This window comes from Prunus persica, chromosome G8 (genome assembly GCF_000346465.2).
Source record: "Prunus persica cultivar Lovell chromosome G8, Prunus_persica_NCBIv2, whole genome shotgun sequence".
Taxonomy (NCBI): domain Eukaryota; kingdom Viridiplantae; phylum Streptophyta; class Magnoliopsida; order Rosales; family Rosaceae; genus Prunus; species Prunus persica.
Window position 1 is genome coordinate 18,833,063 of NC_034016.1, and position 20,000 is coordinate 18,853,062.

The following is a 20,000-nucleotide window of genomic DNA, read 5'->3' on the forward strand; positions in this document are numbered from 1 at the left end:
TTCCATAACTTATCAACTGTTTGTGCAGGTGGATAAAATAAGGGATAGTCTGAATTTGGGTTCATATATATATATATATATATATATTTTCAAACGATGGAATTTGGGTTCATATATTGGTTTCTTAGTAAAATTGTAGTAATTGTTTCTCAAATAAGACCATACTTTTCGTTTCTCAACTCCAAAAATTGTTATAAACTGTGTAATGACCCATACTTTTCGTTCAATAACTTATCAACTGTGTAATGACCCAAACCTAAAATTCATATTTAATTAGTAATTTATTATGTGGAAAGACAATTTTGCCCTTAGAATAATTTAATAACGAAAAGTTGATTTTTTGACCGAAAGAAATTTGACAATTTCACATACACCGTTGCGTAGAGCACCACGACACGAGTTCGTAGACACGAAGTGGACTCGAATAGGAGTTTTAACAAAGAAAATACGATTAAAATATCATGAGGGGTAAAATGGTAAATTAAAAAAATCAGATTTTTAAAACCTCACTTCTCTATCTTCTCCCTCAGTTTCCTCTCTCTCTCTCTCTCTCTCTCTCTCTCTCTCTCTCTCTCTCTCTCTCTCTCTCTCTCTCTCTCTCTCTCCCTCCCGCTGTCTTCCTCCAGCCGTCACCTTCCAAGCGCCAGAACTCCCGCCACCGACCACCTCTGCCCCTGCCGTCAGTGCCAACAGGACCAGCTCGGTTCCGTCTTCAAGCCCAGACCACTCTCCGATACCAGCCACCGCTGTTTTCGCCGGATTCCGTCCAAAAACGAGCTGGTTTTGCATAGTTTTGCAACCGTTCGTTCTCCTTCAATTCTCCTCCAAATTTGTCGAGTAAGGTATGGATTTCTACCTATTTTCCATGCTCTAGCTGATGGTTGGGTAGGTTTGCATCGATTTTGACCGTAGCTAGCTCAGTTTTCAAATTGAAATTCGACCGATTTTCGGCCTCCGTGTTCGGCCACTTCCGGTCAGTTTTTGGGTAGATCCAAGAACAAAAGTGGTTCTAAATATAGTGTTATACATAGGGTAGGAGTTTGGAGCCGTGATTTTGAGATTTTCCGGTGATGCGTAATAGCTTTGGACACCCAGCGCTGCCGGCGCGTGGGCGAGGGTGGTGCAGTGACACTACATCCTGATGCAATCCTTAGGTTGTCACGAGCGCGTAGGAATTCGCGGATCTCAATTTGGATACCGTTTGAGCCTCGAACGAATTTTCCATATTGTGCGATCTCCGGGTTCAATACTGTTGAGCCGTTGGATCGGAATCAATTTTAGATATGTTACTCTAGATAATTTTAAAAACGTGTAGGACTCGACGGATTGTGAAACGGAGTCCCGGATACTCCGACATCGCGAATCCTAGGGCTAGGGTTTAGGAATTATGCGATTACACGATTGTGATCAATCCGACCGTCCGATCGACACCAATACCCTCGGGACATGTGTCCTAAATATATTAGACCTTCTAACGGCTTCCGTATCATCTTGTGAGGTCATAGACCCGTGGGGTCCCGGGTTGATCGTTTTGGGACTTTAACGTTTTTTGAGTCCCAAGATACCGCTAAACTATCCCACGTGGAAGGAAAGCTTTTATGGACATAGGGATAACTTTAAATTGACGCACGTACTTTTAGGAGCCGGGAGTAGGGTTTTTAAGTTCATACTATATTATATTAATAGATTATTATGGTCATTGAATCAGGCACCCGGGCACCAGTTGACCCGCAGGAGTGACCTTCAAGAGGTCTAGCGAGCTTGGACTATCACTGAGTGGACTCTTTGTTTTAATAAATGAATTCAAGCAGTTCAGTTTCAGTTATAAGCTGTTTTATTCTGTTAAATATTTTATGTTGTATGCTGCCGAGTAAAAACTTTTTTAAAGAATATAGGAAAAGATATTCTCGTTAATGATCAGATAAATGGCAGCAGAATTTTAAAGGTTACAGAAAGTTAATTATTCAACAGTTTTACTTCAGAAACTTTATATTTTCTTAAACCACCTTGTACCCAGATATTAAATGTTGCCTTCGGATTATATTGGTTGCCTTCGGTTTAGTCAGCATGCTTGACAGTTACCCCACGAGTTCCTTGGTACTCGAACTCGTGTGGAGCGAGTAATGCGGATCAGGTGGACCACGGTCCCCTGCATCCTACCAGTTGCAGCTCGGACTGACTTCGTGTCACTGAGATCTGCGAGTATGTGTCACCCATGGTGATGCAAGGAATTGACGGATATAAGAAATTGACAGAAATAAGGGTACACCTAGGTGATAGTTTTAAACTGTTCTCAAATGTATAATTATATACATGCATTGATTTCAAAAATAAAGAAAATAAGTTAGTTTGTATAACTGTTTTTACAGTGGGGTTAGTATGTTCATATGCTATTTTTCTAAACTTTGTTTTTGAGTCCACTCACCCTTCTTATTGTTTTGCACCCCCAGGCAGTAGACGTGCACAGGAATCCACCACCGGGCCATTTTCCATCTTCCGCGCCTTTCTTTTGATGTAGGATTTTTGTTTTGTAAAAGAATTGATTCCTTGTAAATTCTTAGTAATTGCTCTGATGTTTTGCCCTAGACTGAGAATGGAACTGTTGGAATGTATATATACGTATGCTGGCAGTTAGTTGTATATATATATATATATATATATACTTGTTTGGCAGGTAAAAATGTTTTGGTATTGAGCCAGTTATAAAGGAAACTCTACCGGTTTTTCAGTAGACGTTAACCTTATTAATTTACCATGTTTTGTATAGAAGGGCAAATAGGTCATTTGTGCCAGACATTCGCCAGGTGTCGGACACGCACAGGGTCTGGCTCGGATTCCAAAGCGGAATTTGGATCGGGTCCTGTCAAACTGTTTGTGCAGGTGGATAAAATAAGGGATAGTCTGAATTTGGGTTCATATAATTTTTTTTTTCAAACGATGGAATTTGGGTTCATATAGTTGTTTCTTAGTAAAATTGTAGTAATTGTTTCTCAAACAAGACCATACTTTTCGTTCCTCAACTCTAAAAATTGTTATAATCGTCCTTCAATTAGATCTATCGTTGCATCACTCGTCCTTTCCGTCAGTTCTGTTGTTTTTCCTTCAAAATTAATGGTAAATTAGAAAATTCATATCAAATTTTATTAGATAAATAAACTCATTCATAAAAATGAAAATAAAAACCAGTCTCCCCACCCCCACCAAGCAACTGAACCAACCACTGGCATTGCCCCTACCCCTACCCCTACCCCTACCCCCTCCCTCGGATAAAGACCTCTCTCTCAATTTCCTGCAATACAGAACCAAATGCCACCAAGTCATAGAAGCTCCAGAATGCAAGAACAGCCACAATATACCATCAACAAAATCTACTTTTTTTTTATCAACACAGAGAGTCATTGTCCCCTACCTGCCGTTCGGGGTCTACCAAAAATCACAAACCCACCCCCAAAAAAGAGAGAAAAAAAGAAAATGGCTTTATCTCCTTCCTCCTTCCCACTTTCCCTTTCTGTGAGTGCCTGTAATCTAATAATGGCTTCCATTTCCAAACTCTCCAATCCAGCACTGCTTCATACTTATCGTCCACTTTTTTTTAATCGAGAGAAGGGGGAGTAGGGGTAGGGTTTCGGGTAGAAGGAGGTGGTGACTAGGTAGTCTTATAATACCCAAACCACCATATTGTAATTCATGATTCAATACCTTCTGTCACGTGTCTGTTAGTTAGGGATGAGCTGGCTGTTAGTTTCTGTTAACTTAATTTGCTAGTTAGTTAGCTAAAATATATATAAGTCTTGAACTGTAAGTTCTGGAATTCATCTAATGAGAAAATCAGTTTCACAATATATCAGTTTCTCTCTGTTTCTGTTTCTTTCTCTCTCGATACCTCTATTTCTCAAAGCTTACTTGAGCTCATCAATGGCTTCAATGAAGAAAGCTTTCATTATTTGCCCCTAAAATTTAATATGAATTTCACAATTTGCCCTTAATTTTGACAAAAAATTTAACAGAATCAAGAGAAGTACGACTAGTGCAATGCAATATCTAAATAAAGGACGATGATGACAATTTTTGGGGTTGAGGAACGGAAAGTAAAATGGGGCCATATTTGAGGGACCATTGCTACAATTTTACCTTGTTTCTTCAAAACTTTGTTTTAAGTACTGTTTTTTATTTTATTTTATTTAGTAATGAACGAAGTTTTAAGTGTTATTTGTGAAGAGCCACTGTATGAATTTTACAAACAAATCAATTAAATTTCATATAGAACCCAATTTTTTTCAGAAGTAGAAAGTCAATATAATTGTCACAAACTCACCTATTGGAATCAGTTTTGCAAAGGAGGGAGTACTATTATTACTTCATCAAAACTGATCAAATGGGGTAAGAAAAACAACCCTCGTTGAACATCATGGGTTGGGCTTGGGCACGAAAAACCAGAGTGTTTCTGCAACCTGGAAGTTATTGACTGAAAGGGTGAGACTGAAGGAAAAAAAAAAACTACGAGGACGAAAGTGAAAATTTGTGTAATAAGAACGACCATTAATCTTGTAATGGTCAAATATTAAAATTACAAAACCCCCCGGAATATTAAAAAAAATATTTAAACCAGATGTAACCTCCAAATAAACGTAAAAATACATATCAAATTCACCAGTTGCAAGCAGGGATCGTATCAAATTCACCAGTTACCAGTTGCAAATTGTCACCATAGTCAGCCAGCCCTCATGGATTTTCTTTCTCATCTATACTAGCAATTGTAGGGTTTTTATAGAGGTGAAGAGGAAGGCGTGGAGATAGCAAAGCCTCCAGGGGATTTGCTTTGGGCAGGGCAAGCCCCAGCCCTTCACGCATGTCCACTGCCTCCTCACAAACCCTGCTCATATCAAAACCCTGAACCAAACGAGCTAGAATTAATTGGACCACTTGCAGCCCCAAAACCATGCCAGGGCACGACCTCCTACCCGAGCTGAACGGAATATACTCAAAATTATTCTGATCTTTGAATTCCACGTCAGCATGGGTGGTCATGAACCTCTTGGGTTGGAATTCACCTGGGTTGGCCCACATGCGTGGGTCCCGCTGCAGTTTCCAAATGTTGACTAGTACACGGGTGCCCTTGGGCACATGGTAGCCAGCCAGATGGCAATCCTCCGTGGCTTCACGCAGGCCTGCAAGTGGGCCAGGTGGGTATATGCGTAGGGTTTCTTTGAGAATGGCTTGGAGGTATTTGAGGTTAGGGAGGTCTGATTCTTGTACCCATCTGTCTCTTCCTACGTGGATGTCCAGTTCTTGTTGGGCAGCTTTCAGGGTTGTTGGGTTGTTCAGTAGTAGGGAGAGTGCCCATGTTAGAGTGACGGATGTGCTTTCTGTGCCAGTTAGGATTAGAACCTGCCAAAAGCAATTAAGGAAAACAATTAACATTTGTATAATAATTAAAAGACCCCTTTCTGATAATAATATTATGTGTGGAAACAATAGGAGGGAGCCTTGGTCGCCTCAAGCTTGCATATGGCTTCACCATCACGTGACATTCTGATCAGGGGAGGAGCCAAAATTCAATGTCTAGGGGATTATAAGCTGAAATTTTATCATACACATATGCTAAAGGGATGGGGGAAAAAAGAGCCACTTCTGGCCTAGGCCTCCTTCTGTCCTTGATTTACCATTCAGATATTGAGTTCAAAGTTATTAAGATTTGCACACTTTCATTTTATAATTTGATGAGTAAATTCGTAATCTGACGGCTCCATTCTAGTTAGTGTTTGTTGTTGAATAGCTTTATATTGTTACACTAAATTAAACTTACCAGTGCTGTTGCTTTGATGACATTATCACGGCTATGGCCAAAAATTACATCCTCCTCCTCTTGAAAGCTGGACATCATCACATCCATCAAATCACTTTCAACCCTATCGATCTTGCATTGAGGCCTTGATCTCTGGCGATGCTCTTCAAGCCATTTCCCAAGCACACAGTCAAGTTCCTTAAAACACCTTTTCATGGAACCCACATGCCCAAACAAGATGTCCAGCCACTCAAGCCATGGCATAGCATCTGACCAAACAAAAACGCCAAGCAGATACAAAGCATCCTTCACAGCCTTTTCAAAACGCCAAGCATCGCTGTTTTTCTCATTATATTGCTCAGCTGTGAATCTCTTCCCAACAATCAGCCTCACATTTATGTTGAACGTTAAGAACTCAATTAACTCACTCAAATGCACTGGTGTGGGGCCCGCGCCATTCTTCATGCAAAGTGAGAGCAGATTTTTGACGAACAAGTCAACCTCTGAGGTCCTAATATGGCTCAGCATTTCGACTCTTTTGGTCGAGAGGAGCTCCAGCATGGCCAACTTGCGGACGTGGCGCCAGTAGGGCCCGTAGGGGGCTATTGCAAAAGCGGCGTTGTCGTAGCCCAAGTACTTGCCTCCTGCCATGCTTGGTCGTGTGGCGAAAACTCTATCGTTTGTTGTGAGGCATTCTTTGACTGTCTCCCAGGCACTGAGGACCAGCACTTGGTGCTGGCCAAGCTTGAGTGAGAAGATTGGTCCATGGTCATCGGCCATGGCTCCCAGGGTTACGGCGACTGGGTCTTTGCCACGTAGCAGAGGGAGGTGACCTATGAAGGGCCATGCTCCAGAGGGTTGGGGGACTAATTTGGTCGTCACGGTCGTCTTTGTGCTGGTGATCTTCTTCTTAGTGTAGGCTATGATTCTCAAGGCAACGTAGAGAAGAAGCAAAGATAAAATTGTTTCAAGAATTTGGATTGGGGAAATTGTAAAATCCATGGTGGTGATGGGGGAGAGAGAGAGAGAGAGAGAGAGAGAGAGAGAGAGAGAGAGAGAGAGAGAGAGAGAGTGTGTGTGTGTGTGTGTGTGTGTTATACAAATGGGAATATAATTGCGTGTAGGATATAATTCATTTTGTATATGTATTTATAGAGGTTGCGTCTTCAGTTGCTTTTCACATACTGTTGGACTCATTACAGTAAAAAGATATTTCTCTCGAGATCTTGGACAAATCACAAGATGACATATGCAGCTATTTTGATGCATCCATATTGTTAAAACATGAAGTCAAGTCAGCCATCATCGTTGAAGACAATACTCCCAAGAATATGTTCCCATTTTTAGTCCCCATGCACTGATTGATCAATGTTTTCTATTTTCTATCCTTTCATTCAAATAGATTATTCAGTTTCTTAACACATATTGGGTACGTACTGAGATACACATTGGTTTTCATTCACTGGAGTGTCGGTTGGAGTTTGTACTCTACTTATATTTTGATGCATCAAGCTAGCTAGCTAACACTAACAAAGCCTTGAGTGGTGCCGGTGCTGTAAATGATTGGACCCAGTATAGAGCATGGCACTGAGAAATTTGTAATCCGTTAGGGCATTGCTGAGTTGTGAAAAGAAAAAAAAGACAAACTTACCTTCTTCGAGACTTTTTTTGGTTGCAAAAATTAGGGAAAAAAACACATCAAACATAGAAAAAAAACGTTGTACGATCGATCACGATTCTTTATCCTAGGGTGAAACATGTTCTACAAAGTGTAAACACATGGGCGAGATTTCGTTGCCATTTGAAAAATATCAGCCAGAAGCTGAAATGTAATCTCATTATACTTTGATGACTTATATTAGTCCATTGGGTGGGGGCCTGGGTCGAAAACGTTTTCCACGTATTGCTGGCTTTATTTATGTTCGTTCACATGAATAATAATGTGAAACTTTGAATACCAATCAAACTGTGCCAACGTGTTGTATCAATCTAGACCAAAAGAACATTGACTTGTAGATAAATGGTTTTACGTTTTTTTTGGATGAAAACTTGTGTAATAAGAACGATTATTGATACAATTTGGCCATTAATTAATCTTGTAACAATCAAATATTAAAATCACAATTCCCGAATAGTTAAAATTGTGAATGTAAAGACAAACAAGCCTTAAAAGTTAAAATTGTGAATGTAAAGACAAACAAGCCTTAAAAGTGAGAATTTAGGATATGCCATTTTTCAATAATATGAGTTGAATATTATAATTGCATCCTTGAAATTAACCCAATATTAGGTACTCAAATCTTGCAAGCAGAAGACAGAATTAACAACATCATCCAACTCAAATTTAAACAACCCACGTGCATGGGAATATATCCTTGAATTTGAGTGGCCCAACATGTCATCTTTCCTTATCTATGCTTTTACCACCAACAAACCATAAATTAATTGGAAGTTCACTTTTGTCACCATTGCCAGCCATCCCTCATGGATTTTCTTTCTCATCCGCTAGCAATTGCTGGTCTTTTGGTCTTGGTCCAGTATTCCAAAACTTCCACTCCTTGATCATCACTGGACCTCGTGAATACTCGTAACTATTCATACCACAACTCGCTCAGCAAGCTCTAGGCATTCGCGTGGCTTGGGCCCACTTAAGCTTGTAGCGTGGCTTGTTGCTTATTTGCTTGACATGACATGTGCGCAAGCGCATCAACCTTCGCGTGCCCAAATCGGGTTTCTTCTTGGTAGGGTATCGCATTGGGCCGGAAATATATTTGGGCCTAGCCTTGAATTTTTTGGGCCTCAACAAACTTAAATAAACAAGTAATTTTAAAAATTAAAAAAAACTAAAACCCTAAACCAGGTAACGTTATCAATCTTCTGCAGCCTCTCTTCTGTTTTCTTCTTTTCATTTTTTTGCTTTTCAATGTCTTCTTTCAGCCCAATAACTTATTCTACCCATTCGATTCGATTATATATATTTCTTTTCTATATTAAACTAATTCCCTAAAGTTGTCGTAAGATTGGATTTTGAAGATTGGCAAGAATTGATTATGATATTGGATGAAAAGAGACAGTATTTACATAGGGACGATTCCCTCTGGTTGTAAGATTGGACTTTTCTTCCTCTTGTTACTGAGAGACTTGGTTGGTTCCCTCTGGTTATGCTTATCTCGTCTTGTCGTTTGCGTGATGCGTTTGTTCTTGTTGGTGGTTATATTGTCTTTGTCTTTCAATCAAGTTTCTTGTGGAGCCCGGAAAAGAAAGGGAAGTTGCAGGCTTGACGTTGAACTCGTAGAGTTAGTAATTATTGTTGATTATTAAGGAGTGTCGACTATTAATTATTATTTCTTTCAATGTGATGTCTCAACTTTCAAGCCTTTGGATGAAATTTAAATGATGTGGCGTGTGGAGAGTAAAAGACAAGCATATCATGGCAGTGAAAATCTAAGTAAAGGAAACAATCCTTCTAACGGAAGAGCCACACTACAAAAAATTTACAAATCTAGGGTACTTAATTGTTAAAATTGAGAATATAGGGACAAACATGCATTAAGAGTGAGAGTTTAGGATACCAAACGGAAATTAACCCAATATTAAATATAAGCCATTTTTCAATGATATGAGTTGAATGTTAGAATTGTATCCAAGTACTCAAGTCTTGCAAGCAAAAGAAAGAATTAACAACATTATCCAACTCAAAATTTTCAACCCATGTGCATTGGAAGGTCGTCCTTGGTGAAAACCAAATATCATTCCCAAAACCTTAGTCAATGAAGAAACATTAACCATTCAAATATATCCTTGAATTTGAGTGGCTAGTGGCCCAACATGTCATCTTTCCTTATCTATGAGAGTACAGCTTTTACCACCAACAAACCATAAATTAATTGGAAGCACACTTTTTTCACCATAGCCAGCCATCCCTCATGGATTTTCTTTCTCATCCGCTAGCAATTGCAGGTCTTTTGGTCTTGGTCCTGTATCTATGGAGGCTGAGGATCCAGAGCCACAAAATCAAGGGCATGTTGGCCCCGCAACCATCAGGTGCCTTGCCAATCATAGGTCACCTCCACAAGCTACGTGGCCCAATTTTCAAAACCCTAGCAGCCATGGCTGACAAGTATGGCCCTATCTTCACCATATGGCTTGGCAAGCACCCTGTACTTGTGATCAGCAACTATGATGCAGTCAAGCAATGCTTCACCAAAAACGACACAGTGTTTGCAACTAGATCAAGGTCCACAGTAGGCAAGTACCTTGGCTACAACTATGCAGGATTTGGGTTCTCACCATATGGCACATACTGGCGTGACATGAGAAAAATGGTCATGGTTGAGTTGCTCTCTAGCCGCAGGCTTGAGACTTTAAAACGTGTCCAAATTTCTGAGGTTGATGCTTTCATTAAAGGGTTGTTTTTGCTTTGCAAAACAGAAGGGCACAATGGTCTAAATCCAACCAAGGTCGTGATCAGTGATTGGATTGAGCACCTGACTTTGAATGTAATTACTAGAATGATTGCTGGGAAGAGATATTTTGATAGCTCAGATGAGGGAGACGAGCAAAGGTTTGGGAAAATTCTGAAGGAGTTTATGTATGTGTCAGGAAATCCAGTTGCTGCTGATGTAATTGGTTTTCCAAGTTGGATTGATTTTAAGGGGCAAGTTAAAGCTATGAAGCGTATTATGAAGGAGTTAGATTCTGTCATGGGAAGTTGGGTTGAAGAACATTATGCAAAGAAAGAGACTAACTCAAGGGACGAGCATGACTTCATTGATGTCATGATATCTGTGATTGAGGACAATTCCACGCTTGGCTATACACGTGAAACGATCATCAAGGCAACATCATTGGTATGTTTATATGCCTAATCATATGAAAAAAAACCACAGTTACACATGATTTTTAACATCTGTGGTGGTAAATCTATTAATGTTTCTCATTGTTTTTTTAGTAAAGTTTTCATCTTTTTTATTTTCAAGTGATGAAATGATAGCTCAAAACTACCCAAAAAACAAAGCAAGAAACTATTTTTTATAAGAAAAAGGAATGTAAAAGTTCATCAAAGTAAAGAAAAGCTGGACTATCTTTTAAAAGTACACAAAAGTTTCCAACTTGTTGAATTTTTTGTTAAATTCAGAAAGACGGGCCAACGGTCCACTACTAACAATACCGATATTGTCTCCAACTTAACCACCTACAAAGTCCAGTAGATGTGAGGTTTTATCACAAAGGCCTCGGTGATATTAGTAGTGGAACCATTAATTCATTATATCTTATATTTTATTTAGTCAAGTTTCCGACGTATGACTTATATTCTTCAATATTTTTTAGGGTCAGGGGCTGTATATTTTGCAAATTGCAACACTTTAGATTGTTTGTTGTTCACAATTTTCAACTTTTCATGTTGCAGAATCTTATTCTAGCTGGTTCAGAAACCACAGCAATCAACTTGATATGGATCCTCTCTTTACTGTTAAACAATAGGCACGTTTTGAAGCTTGCCCAAGAAGAGCTAGACCTCAAAGTTGGCAGGGACAGATGGATTGAAGACACTGATATCGAAAACCTACCTTACCTCCAAGCCATTGTCAAAGAAACACTGCGCCTCTACCCACCAGCCCCACTCTCAGTGCCTCATGAAGCAATGCAAGACTGTCAAGTTTGTGGCTTTCACATCCAAAAAGGCACCCTTTTGTTTGTGAATCTGTGGAAATTGCATAGAGACCCAAGTTTGTGGCCAGACCCTGAAGTGTTCTGCCCGGAGAGATTTCTCACAACCCATGTAGGAATTGATGCCTCTGGTCAACATTTTGAGTTCATCCCATTTGGGTCTGGAAGAAGGTCTTGTCCAGGTGCCACATTTGCATTGCAAGTTACCCATTTGACACTTGGACGCTTGCTTCAAGGGTTTGAATTGGCAACACCTATGGACATGCCTGTGGACTTGACTGAAGGGGTAGGCATTACCATGCCAAAGTCAACTTCCCTTGAAGTTATCTTAACCCCAAGGTTGCCCCTTGTATTCTATGAAGATAGGTAGTGAATTGCATTTGGTACTTTGCTCTAGTTTATGAGATGAGGAAATAAAGTAATGGTCTTTCCTTCTTTTTTCTTTTTATTAATGAGAGGTAAGTGAAGATTTGAATATTTATACATAAATACATGCATCACTAGTAATTTATGAATAAAGAACCACCACCACCCACCACTAGGGGTGGGTACGGTTTGGTTTGGTCCGGTTTCACCCTCAAACCACAGTTGAACTAATTAAACTTTTACGGTTCGGTGTGGTTCGGTTTGAGCTAAAATTAAAATGAAAACTGAACCAAATTAACCAAACCATTCATATCCAGTTCGGTACGGTTTGGTTCGGCCAGTTTAGCATAAAAGAAAACATCATTTTCTCTGTGTCACCGAACATGTTCATTCTCAAGTTCCCTAATATCAAACGCATAAAACATTCACTAATCATACAAGAGGTAAAGAAAAAACATACAAAGAAAAGAAGCTGCAAGCAATAATAATTATTAGAGAACATGATTCTCAGAGAAATACAATCTTATTGTGCTTAATTATATAGTTATTACAAAGGAAAAAATAGGACTGGTGGTTTGGTGGCAATTCTCCACACTTGTATCTTCCCAAGTGCTGCACCAGCTTTTGTGTGGTATTAAAAACACTGAGGAGGCATGAGATTCCTCTGTTGGTTTCCTCCCCACGCATGTCTCTTCTGTTGTTCACAACATTTGATCTTCTCTCTTGTGAACAGGCATCAAGCATTAATATCACATAAGCAACATTTTATATACATTATTCTATGAATAAAACTAAATCAAAGCAAGGTATGCTACAGTCTTTTTGTACAATAAAATAGATTAGCATATTTTACAACCATAAAAATGAAAAATTAGGCCTCATAGAAAATACCATTTTATTTTTCAACTCTCTAACTTTTTATATATAACCAGTTATTGGAGACAATACAAAAAATAAAGTAGTAGACATAACTAGCATATTTTACAAACCCAGCTGATGATGACGATCCACCACCAACAATATTCCCATAATCAATCCTTGCATAACCTGGTGGTCGATGATGGAACTTGGGTTTTGTAGAGATGGATTTCGCTGAGGACAAATGGGTGGGTTTCGCTGAGTTTGAATCATGTTGGCTTGAGTTAGCGTCGAGGGAGAGGGAGAGGGAGATGTAGCAGAGAGACAAAGAGAGAGGGAGAGGTAGCAGAGAGAGATGGAGAAATAATGAGAGGGAGTTGCGGCTAGGGTTAAGAGACGAAGGAAGGGAGATAGGAGAGAGGCTCTTCTGAGGGAGAGAGAATGGTTAGATAACTTAGATGTGTCCGTGAGTTGTAGTTTTGGAGTCCAATCAAGTGTTGCAGGGTACATGGTACACTCTTAAATAACCACTCAAACCTTGCCACATATAAACTAAATTAAATAAATAATAAATTGATTTATAATCGGTCCGGTTCGGTTTAGGACAGTTTTTAAAACTCTCAAACCACAGCTGAACCAAACCAAACCGGTTCGGTTCGGTTTTTCAAAATGTTGACTTTTTCTTTGATCAAAACCAAACCAAACCAATCCAATATAATCGGTTCGGCCGGATTGACCGGATCGGCCGGATTGATGCCCACCCCTACCACCACTCCTAGTTAGTGGCTGATCAACTATACAACCAGCTCTCACTTGGGAAAATATGATTAATTGCACCAGCTGCACAAGCTGCCCCCAACCAACTACCTATTGTGCTGCTCCTGCTACCTATTGTAATTAATACAGAGCTTGATTAGCAGGCCTTCCCTTTGTTTAAATTCTGCTGTAAATAATTCATAGAATTAATGAAATATTGAAACCAGAAAACTTCTCTTCTTAAAGTATCCATAATGAGCTCCATAAATCACCTTCTTAGACAAATTTTAGGGAGGAATCGTAAAAATGCAACTCTAACCATGCTCCCTATCCAACTCCTAAAATAAGGAGTCCTCTAGGAGCTCCTAAATCTGAGGAGAGAGAAAGGACTCCTAGTGACTCCTTATAATTTAATGCTGCTTTATTTAATGAGTATTTCAAACCTTTATTTAATGCTAACTATTTTTTATTTTATTTTTTAATAGAGATGGACCAATCAAAAAAGAGTTATAGCATTTATTACTCTCCAAATTAGGGAGGATGGTTGGAATTGAAATTTTTTAGAGAGCTCCTAAAATAGCTTTCTTATATTTTTACCTAAATTTTAGCTAAGAAATATAGAACATCATTGTGGATGTTCTTACACTCTATTTGGCAAAACTTGGGTTCGATACTTTCGATACATTAGCTATTGCGAAGGCAATGGAGCTGGTGGTATCACACATTTGTTATGTTTCTTTTGTTGTTCAATGAATTTGGGTTTTTCGCATTTTGGTTGGGGAGATGGTGTAAAGGAATTGTAATTCACATTAACTGTAAGAATGTTTTGTACAAGCTTTATATGAAATTACAATGATGAGCTGTCAAATACAGCTGTATAAGATTAGTTACAGATGGCTAACTAACTAACAAACTATTTACTGCCTTTAGCTCCTCTCAAGCTGAAGGGAGGAGAACGCACTGTGAGCTTGGTGAGAAGAAGAGAATGTCTGGCAGCAGATAAAGGTTTGGTAAAGATATCAGCAAGTTGATGTTCAGAGGAAACAAATTTAACAGACAAGAACCTTTGTTGAACCAATTCCCTAGTAAAGTGATAATCAACCTCTACATGTTTAGTCCGGGCAATAAACACTGGATTGGAAGCAAGATGGATGGTAGATTGATTGTCACACCAAAGAAGTGGAAAAGAAGGCAACTGAAAACCAATGTCCTTGAATAACTTGGACAAATAGAGCAACTCAACAACAGTCATAGCCAGACCACGATACTCAGCTTCAGTAGAGCTGCGAGATACTGTCGGTTGCTTCTTAGCTGACCAGGAAATTAAGTTGGAACCAAGAAAGATACACCAGCCACCGGTAGACCTCAGATCAATAGGACAATCAGCCCAATCAACATCCGTGAAGGCTTGCAAACCAAGAGAACCCTTAGTAAACCAGACCCCCATGTCAATGGTGCCTTTAAGATAACGAAGAATTCGTTTAACAGCACCCAAGTGATTAGAACGAGGCTAATGCAAGTGCTGACAAACAAGATTAACAGCATAGGATAGGTCTAGTCTAGTCCAGGTAAGATACTGAAGGGCACCCACAGTAGAGCGATAGAAAGTAACATCTTCAAGAATATCCCCAGAATTATCCAACTTGTAAGAACCAAGGGGAGTTGAACAAGAACTAGCCCCAAGAAAATTTATTTTCTTGAGAAGATCACAGGCATATTTCGTTTGAGAAAGAAACATACCTTGGGCAGAATGGGTGACCTCTAAGCCAAGGAAATAGTGTAAGGGACCAAAATCCATAACTGGGAATTTTGCACTGAGATGAGAAATAAAAGAGGTACAATCTGTGTTGCAGTTTCCAGTTACCAAAATATCATCAACATAGACCAAAACAAGAGCAAGAGAAGCACTACTTGACTTAATGAAAAGAGAAGAATCAGCCTGAGAAGATCGAAACCCCAGAGAAACCAAGGCTTTGAACAATTCATCATACCATGCCCTAGGAGCCTGTTTTAAGCCATCCAAGGATCTATGGAGCTGACAAACAAAATGAGGCCTGGTAGGATCGGCAAAACCAGGTGGCTGAGACATAAAAACATTTTCCTTCAAAAAACCATGAAGGAAAGCATTACTCACATCCAATTGATTTAAGAACCAATCATACTGAACTGCCAAAGAGAGAAGAAGTCTGATCGTAGTAGGTTTAGCCACAGGGCTGAAAGTTTCATGAAAATCCAAGCCTTCCCGCTGATGATACCCCTTAGCAACCAAACGAGCCTTGAATTTGTCAACAGTACCATCAGGCTTAAACTTAGTGCGAAAAACCCACTTAGAACCAACTAAATTCTAATATGGAGTTTGAGGGACTAAAGTCCAGGTTTTGGTTTGTTCCAAAGCAGCAAGTTCACTCTTCATGGCCTCAACCCACACTGAATGTTTAGCAGCCTGTTTATAAGTAGTGGGAGTGGGAGGAAGAAGAGCAGTAGAATGTAAAGAAGAAGGCAAGGGATGCCTAGTGGCCGTAAGATCCTTAGGTTTAAAAATACCATGTTTGGAACGAGTGATCATAGGATGAGTGTTTTGAACAGGGATAGAAGAAGAATGAACAGATAATGAAGATGGAGAAGGGGGAGAAACAGATGGCACAGAAGAGGGAGGAGGGGAGGAGGATAAGGACGACAAAGGAGACTGGGAAGGAGAAGAAGTGACCACAGGAAAAGTGAGAGGAATGACAGGAAAATGTGAAGAAATAGAATCATAAGAGGAAGAAGAAATAGTAGCATGAAAAGGGAAAATAGATTCATGAAAAGTAACATGTCTAGATACATAAAGGCGATTTGTAACAGGATCAAGACAACGATACCCAGAATGATTAAGACTATATCCCAGAAACACACAAGATAAACTCTTGAGATGTAATTTGGAGGGACTATAAGGTTTTAACCAAGGAAAACATTGGCAACCAAAAATTTTAAGGGAATGATAATTGGGTTTGGAGTGAAATAGGAGTTCAAAAGGAGAGAGGCGAGATGAGGTAAAAGGTAGGCGGTTGATAAGGTAAAGGGCAGTGAGAAAGGCATCAACCCAAAACTGAAAAGGAACTTTAGAAGCAGCTAACAAAGTTCTAGCCAATTCAACTATGTGCCTGTGTTTTCGCTCTGCAGCACCATTCTGCTCGGGAGTGTGAGGGCAGCTTAATTGATGAACAACGCCCTCTTGATTAAGGAACTGCTGAAAACTAGAACTTAAGAATTCCCCACCAGAATCACTCCTGAGGATCTTGATTTTAGAGTCCAACAGGTTTTCCATTTTGGCCTTAAAAGTCTTGAAAATACCAAAAACATCGGATTTGAACTTCATGGGGGTAAATCCAAGCATACTTGGTAAAATCATCCAAGAAAAGAACATAGTATTTATTTCCCGAAACAGAATATACAGGACTAGGACCCCAGACATCACTATGTAACAATTCCAAAGGCTTGGAAGTCTTAGAGCCTGAATCGTGAAATGGAAGTTTGGATGCCTTTCCTACCCTACAAGCAGAACATAGTACATTTGTAGCAAAGGAACCAGAAAAAGGGAGGTTATTATGACTAATGACTTGCCTAAAAACAGAAGCATGAGGATGACCTAATTTCTGATGCCAAGCGAGCAAATCACATTTATTTACCATAAAGAAAAAAGCAGAGCAACTGGTCTTGGCAGCAACAGAGTCAACACCAGCAGTCAACTTGTACATACCCTCCTTAAGTGGACTGTGGTAAAGCATCTTCTGTGTAACCAGATCCTTAATGACAAATTCAAAATTATTGAGAGTTAGAGAACATTGATTATCCTCTAAGAACTTCTGAACCAATAGTAAATTCTGAGTTATATGAGGAATGTGTAAAATATTCCGAAGAGAAAAATCAGCAGAAGGAGTGGTAATAATAGAAGAACCAATATGCGATATAGGTAAGCAGTTACCATCTCCAACTTGCAAAGAATCAGAACCCGAGTAAGGAACAGAATTTTGAAGATGACTGTTATTAGCAGTAACATGAGCGGTAGCCCCAGTGTCCATGATCCAAGAGGTAGAAAGAGGTTGGGACTGTGGATTGACATAATAGCCTGAGTACTAAGTCGATGACTGTGAAGAGGAAGTCTGATTGAGAAGACGACCTAGCTTCCTGCAAGTGGCAGCACCATGGCCACGCTTGTTACAGAATTGACAAATGATAACTCCATGAGAGGAGTGGGAAGCATCAGAAGAAAACGGAGAAGAATGGGAGATGGATGAAGAGCTGCCATGAGAAAACGGAGACGGTGCACGAGAAGAGGATCCAAAAGTAGAATTTTGCTGCCAAGAAACATGAGGTGTTTAAAGCAATCCACGAGAGCCCGAATTCATAAGGCAAGACTGAAATTGGGCCTGAAATTGAGGTTGACCAAAGGAGGATTGGCCCTGACCAGGACCTCTGTGCTTAGAATGTACATGAGATCCACGACCTCTGTGGTGTGGAAAAGCAGCATAAGCATGAAACGGTTCATGAGTGACGAGCAGAGAAGAACGAGTCTTGCGATGTAGGATCGCAGCTTTACGACCAAGCAGGAAACCATGAAGCTCATCAGAAGACACTAGGTCACTTCGAGTTTCAATAGAGGTCACAAAAGAATCATACTCCTCAGGAAGACCAGCCAAGATGTAAGCAACAAGATCAGAATCAGTAAGAGGTTGGCCAGCCGCTCAAGCCAGCAGCAATTTCCTTCATCTGCTGCAAGTACGTGACCATAGACAGATCACCTTTGGTGAGGGTTTGAAGACACGAGCGCAATTGATGAACGCAAGCACGAGAAACTCCGGCGAAGCGTTTCTCAAGAAGTTCCCAAAGAGCACGCGAGCTCTCAATGCCCACAGTATGAGAGAGAAGATCAGAAGATAACGTGGAGATAATCCAAATCATCAGGCTTTGATCTTTATCATACCAAAGATTAAAGGCTGGATTCTCAATGGTGGAACCAATAAAATCAAGAATGTGCGAGGATGAGAAGGCTCATCACCAGTGACGAGACCGAGCATCTTGAATTTGCGAAGAATTGGGAGAAAAAGATTCTTCCAGAGCAAATAGTTGTTTGCCTGAAGTTTGATCGGAATCATGCCGAAAATATTCTGAACAGTAACAGTAGTGAAAGCTGGAGTTGCGGACGATGCAGTAGAAGAAAGAACATGACCACCAGCCGGCAGTGGTGTTTGACCTGAAGAAGCATCAGAAGCTGCCATGGAAGTAGAGAGGAAGAAGAAAAATTAAGGTTTGAGAAAGGAGAAAATAGCAGAGGAAAGAATGCGGAAGAGAGGATCGAATGGCGATGATACCATAAAGGAATTGTAATTCACATTAACTGTAAGAATGATTTGTACAAGCTTTATATGAAATTATAATGATGAGCTGTCAAATACAGCTGTATAAGATTAGTTACAGATGACTAACTAACTAACAAACTATTTACTGCCTTTATGGTGATCGTGGCTGGTGCAATTTTTGACTTTATATTTCTCTTTAGAATGATTTCAATTAATTAGTGGTTTCGCAAAGAGGAATGATATTCTCATCCTCTCATACCATTATTTAGTTATGCATCATACACCTATGTGCAGAGGGATTATGGATCCTGCTTGGATTTTATATGCCATGATTTGCTTGACTTTTGCTCTCCATGTGCCACCTCATTTAAATTCCATCCAAGGAATTTGAGAGCTGACACATCACTAATTTTTTATTAGGAAAAAAAAACAACAATTTGCTTAAAACTTAAATTAAAAAGTAATTTTTTAAAAAAAAAAAACTAAAACCCTAAACCAGGTAACGTTACCCACTTCTGCAGCCTCCCTTCTGTTTTCTTCTTCATATTTTTTTCTTTTCATTTTTTGCTTTTGAATGTCTTCTTTCTGCCCAATAACTTATTCTACCCCTTCGATTATATATATATATATATATATATATATATATTTCTTTTTTATATTAAACTAATTGCCTAAAGAAGTTGTAAGATTGGATTTTGAGGATTGGCAATAATTGATTATGATATTGGATGAAAAGAGAGTGATGAGGTGGTGTTTACATAGGAACGATTCCCTCTGGTTGTAAGATTGGACTTTTCTTCCTCTTGTTACTGAGAGATTTGGTTGGTTCCCTCTGGTTATTCTTATCTCCTCTTGTCGTTTGCTTGATGCTTCTTGTTGGTGGTTGTATTGTCTTTGTCTTTCAATCAAGTTTCTTGTGGAGCCCTGAAAAGAAAAGGAAGTTGCGGGCTTGACGTTGAACTCGTAGAGTTAGTAATTACTGTTGACTATTAAGGAGTGTGAAATATTGTTGAGACAATTATTTTTGTTCTTTTTTCCAATGCGATGTGTCAACTTTCAAGCTTTTCGATGAAATTTAAATGAGGTGACATGTAGAGAGTAAAAGATAAGCATATTATGGCAGTGAAAATCCAAATAAAGGATCCAGATCCATGTGTGTTGTGAGGGAAGGGGTTTGATATTTTTTACAATAAATTTTTTTGGTTTTTTATAATCTTTTTCTTATT

General features: G+C 39.4%; 2 protein-coding genes across 2 annotated transcripts; one reads left to right on the forward strand and one right to left on the reverse strand.

The window, feature by feature from the left end:
- LOC18766764 (cytochrome P450 82G1) lies at nt 4,080–6,921 on the reverse strand. The gene is made up of 2 exons (XM_007201082.2): nt 5,807–6,921; nt 4,080–5,388 (listed from the first exon to the last, which is right to left on the reverse strand). The coding sequence occupies exons 1-2, from the start codon at nt 6,785–6,787 to the stop codon at nt 4,723–4,725; spliced, it is 1,647 nt and encodes a 548-aa protein (XP_007201144.2). The 5' UTR covers nt 6,788–6,921; the 3' UTR covers nt 4,080–4,722.
- LOC18767658 (cytochrome P450 CYP82D47) lies at nt 9,585–11,936 on the forward strand. Its single transcript, XM_020570620.1, has 2 exons — nt 9,585–10,635; nt 11,196–11,936. Exons 1-2 carry the CDS (start codon nt 9,712–9,714, stop codon nt 11,823–11,825), a joined length of 1,554 nt encoding a protein of 517 aa, XP_020426209.1. The 5' UTR covers nt 9,585–9,711; the 3' UTR covers nt 11,826–11,936.

Coding starts and splice junctions, on each gene's coding strand:
- LOC18766764 (XM_007201082.2), bottom strand. CDS start 6,787: ATGGATTTTACAATTTCCCCAATCCAAATTCTTGAAACAATTTTATCT. Junction 5,389..5,806: donor TCATCAAAGCAACAGCACTG/GTAAGTTTAATT, acceptor TGCTTTTGGCAG/GTTCTAATCCTAACTGGCAC.
- LOC18767658 (XM_020570620.1), top strand. CDS start 9,712: ATGGATTTTCTTTCTCATCCGCTAGCAATTGCAGGTCTTTTGGTCTTG. Junction 10,636..11,195: donor TCATCAAGGCAACATCATTG/GTATGTTTATAT, acceptor TTCATGTTGCAG/AATCTTATTCTAGCTGGTTC.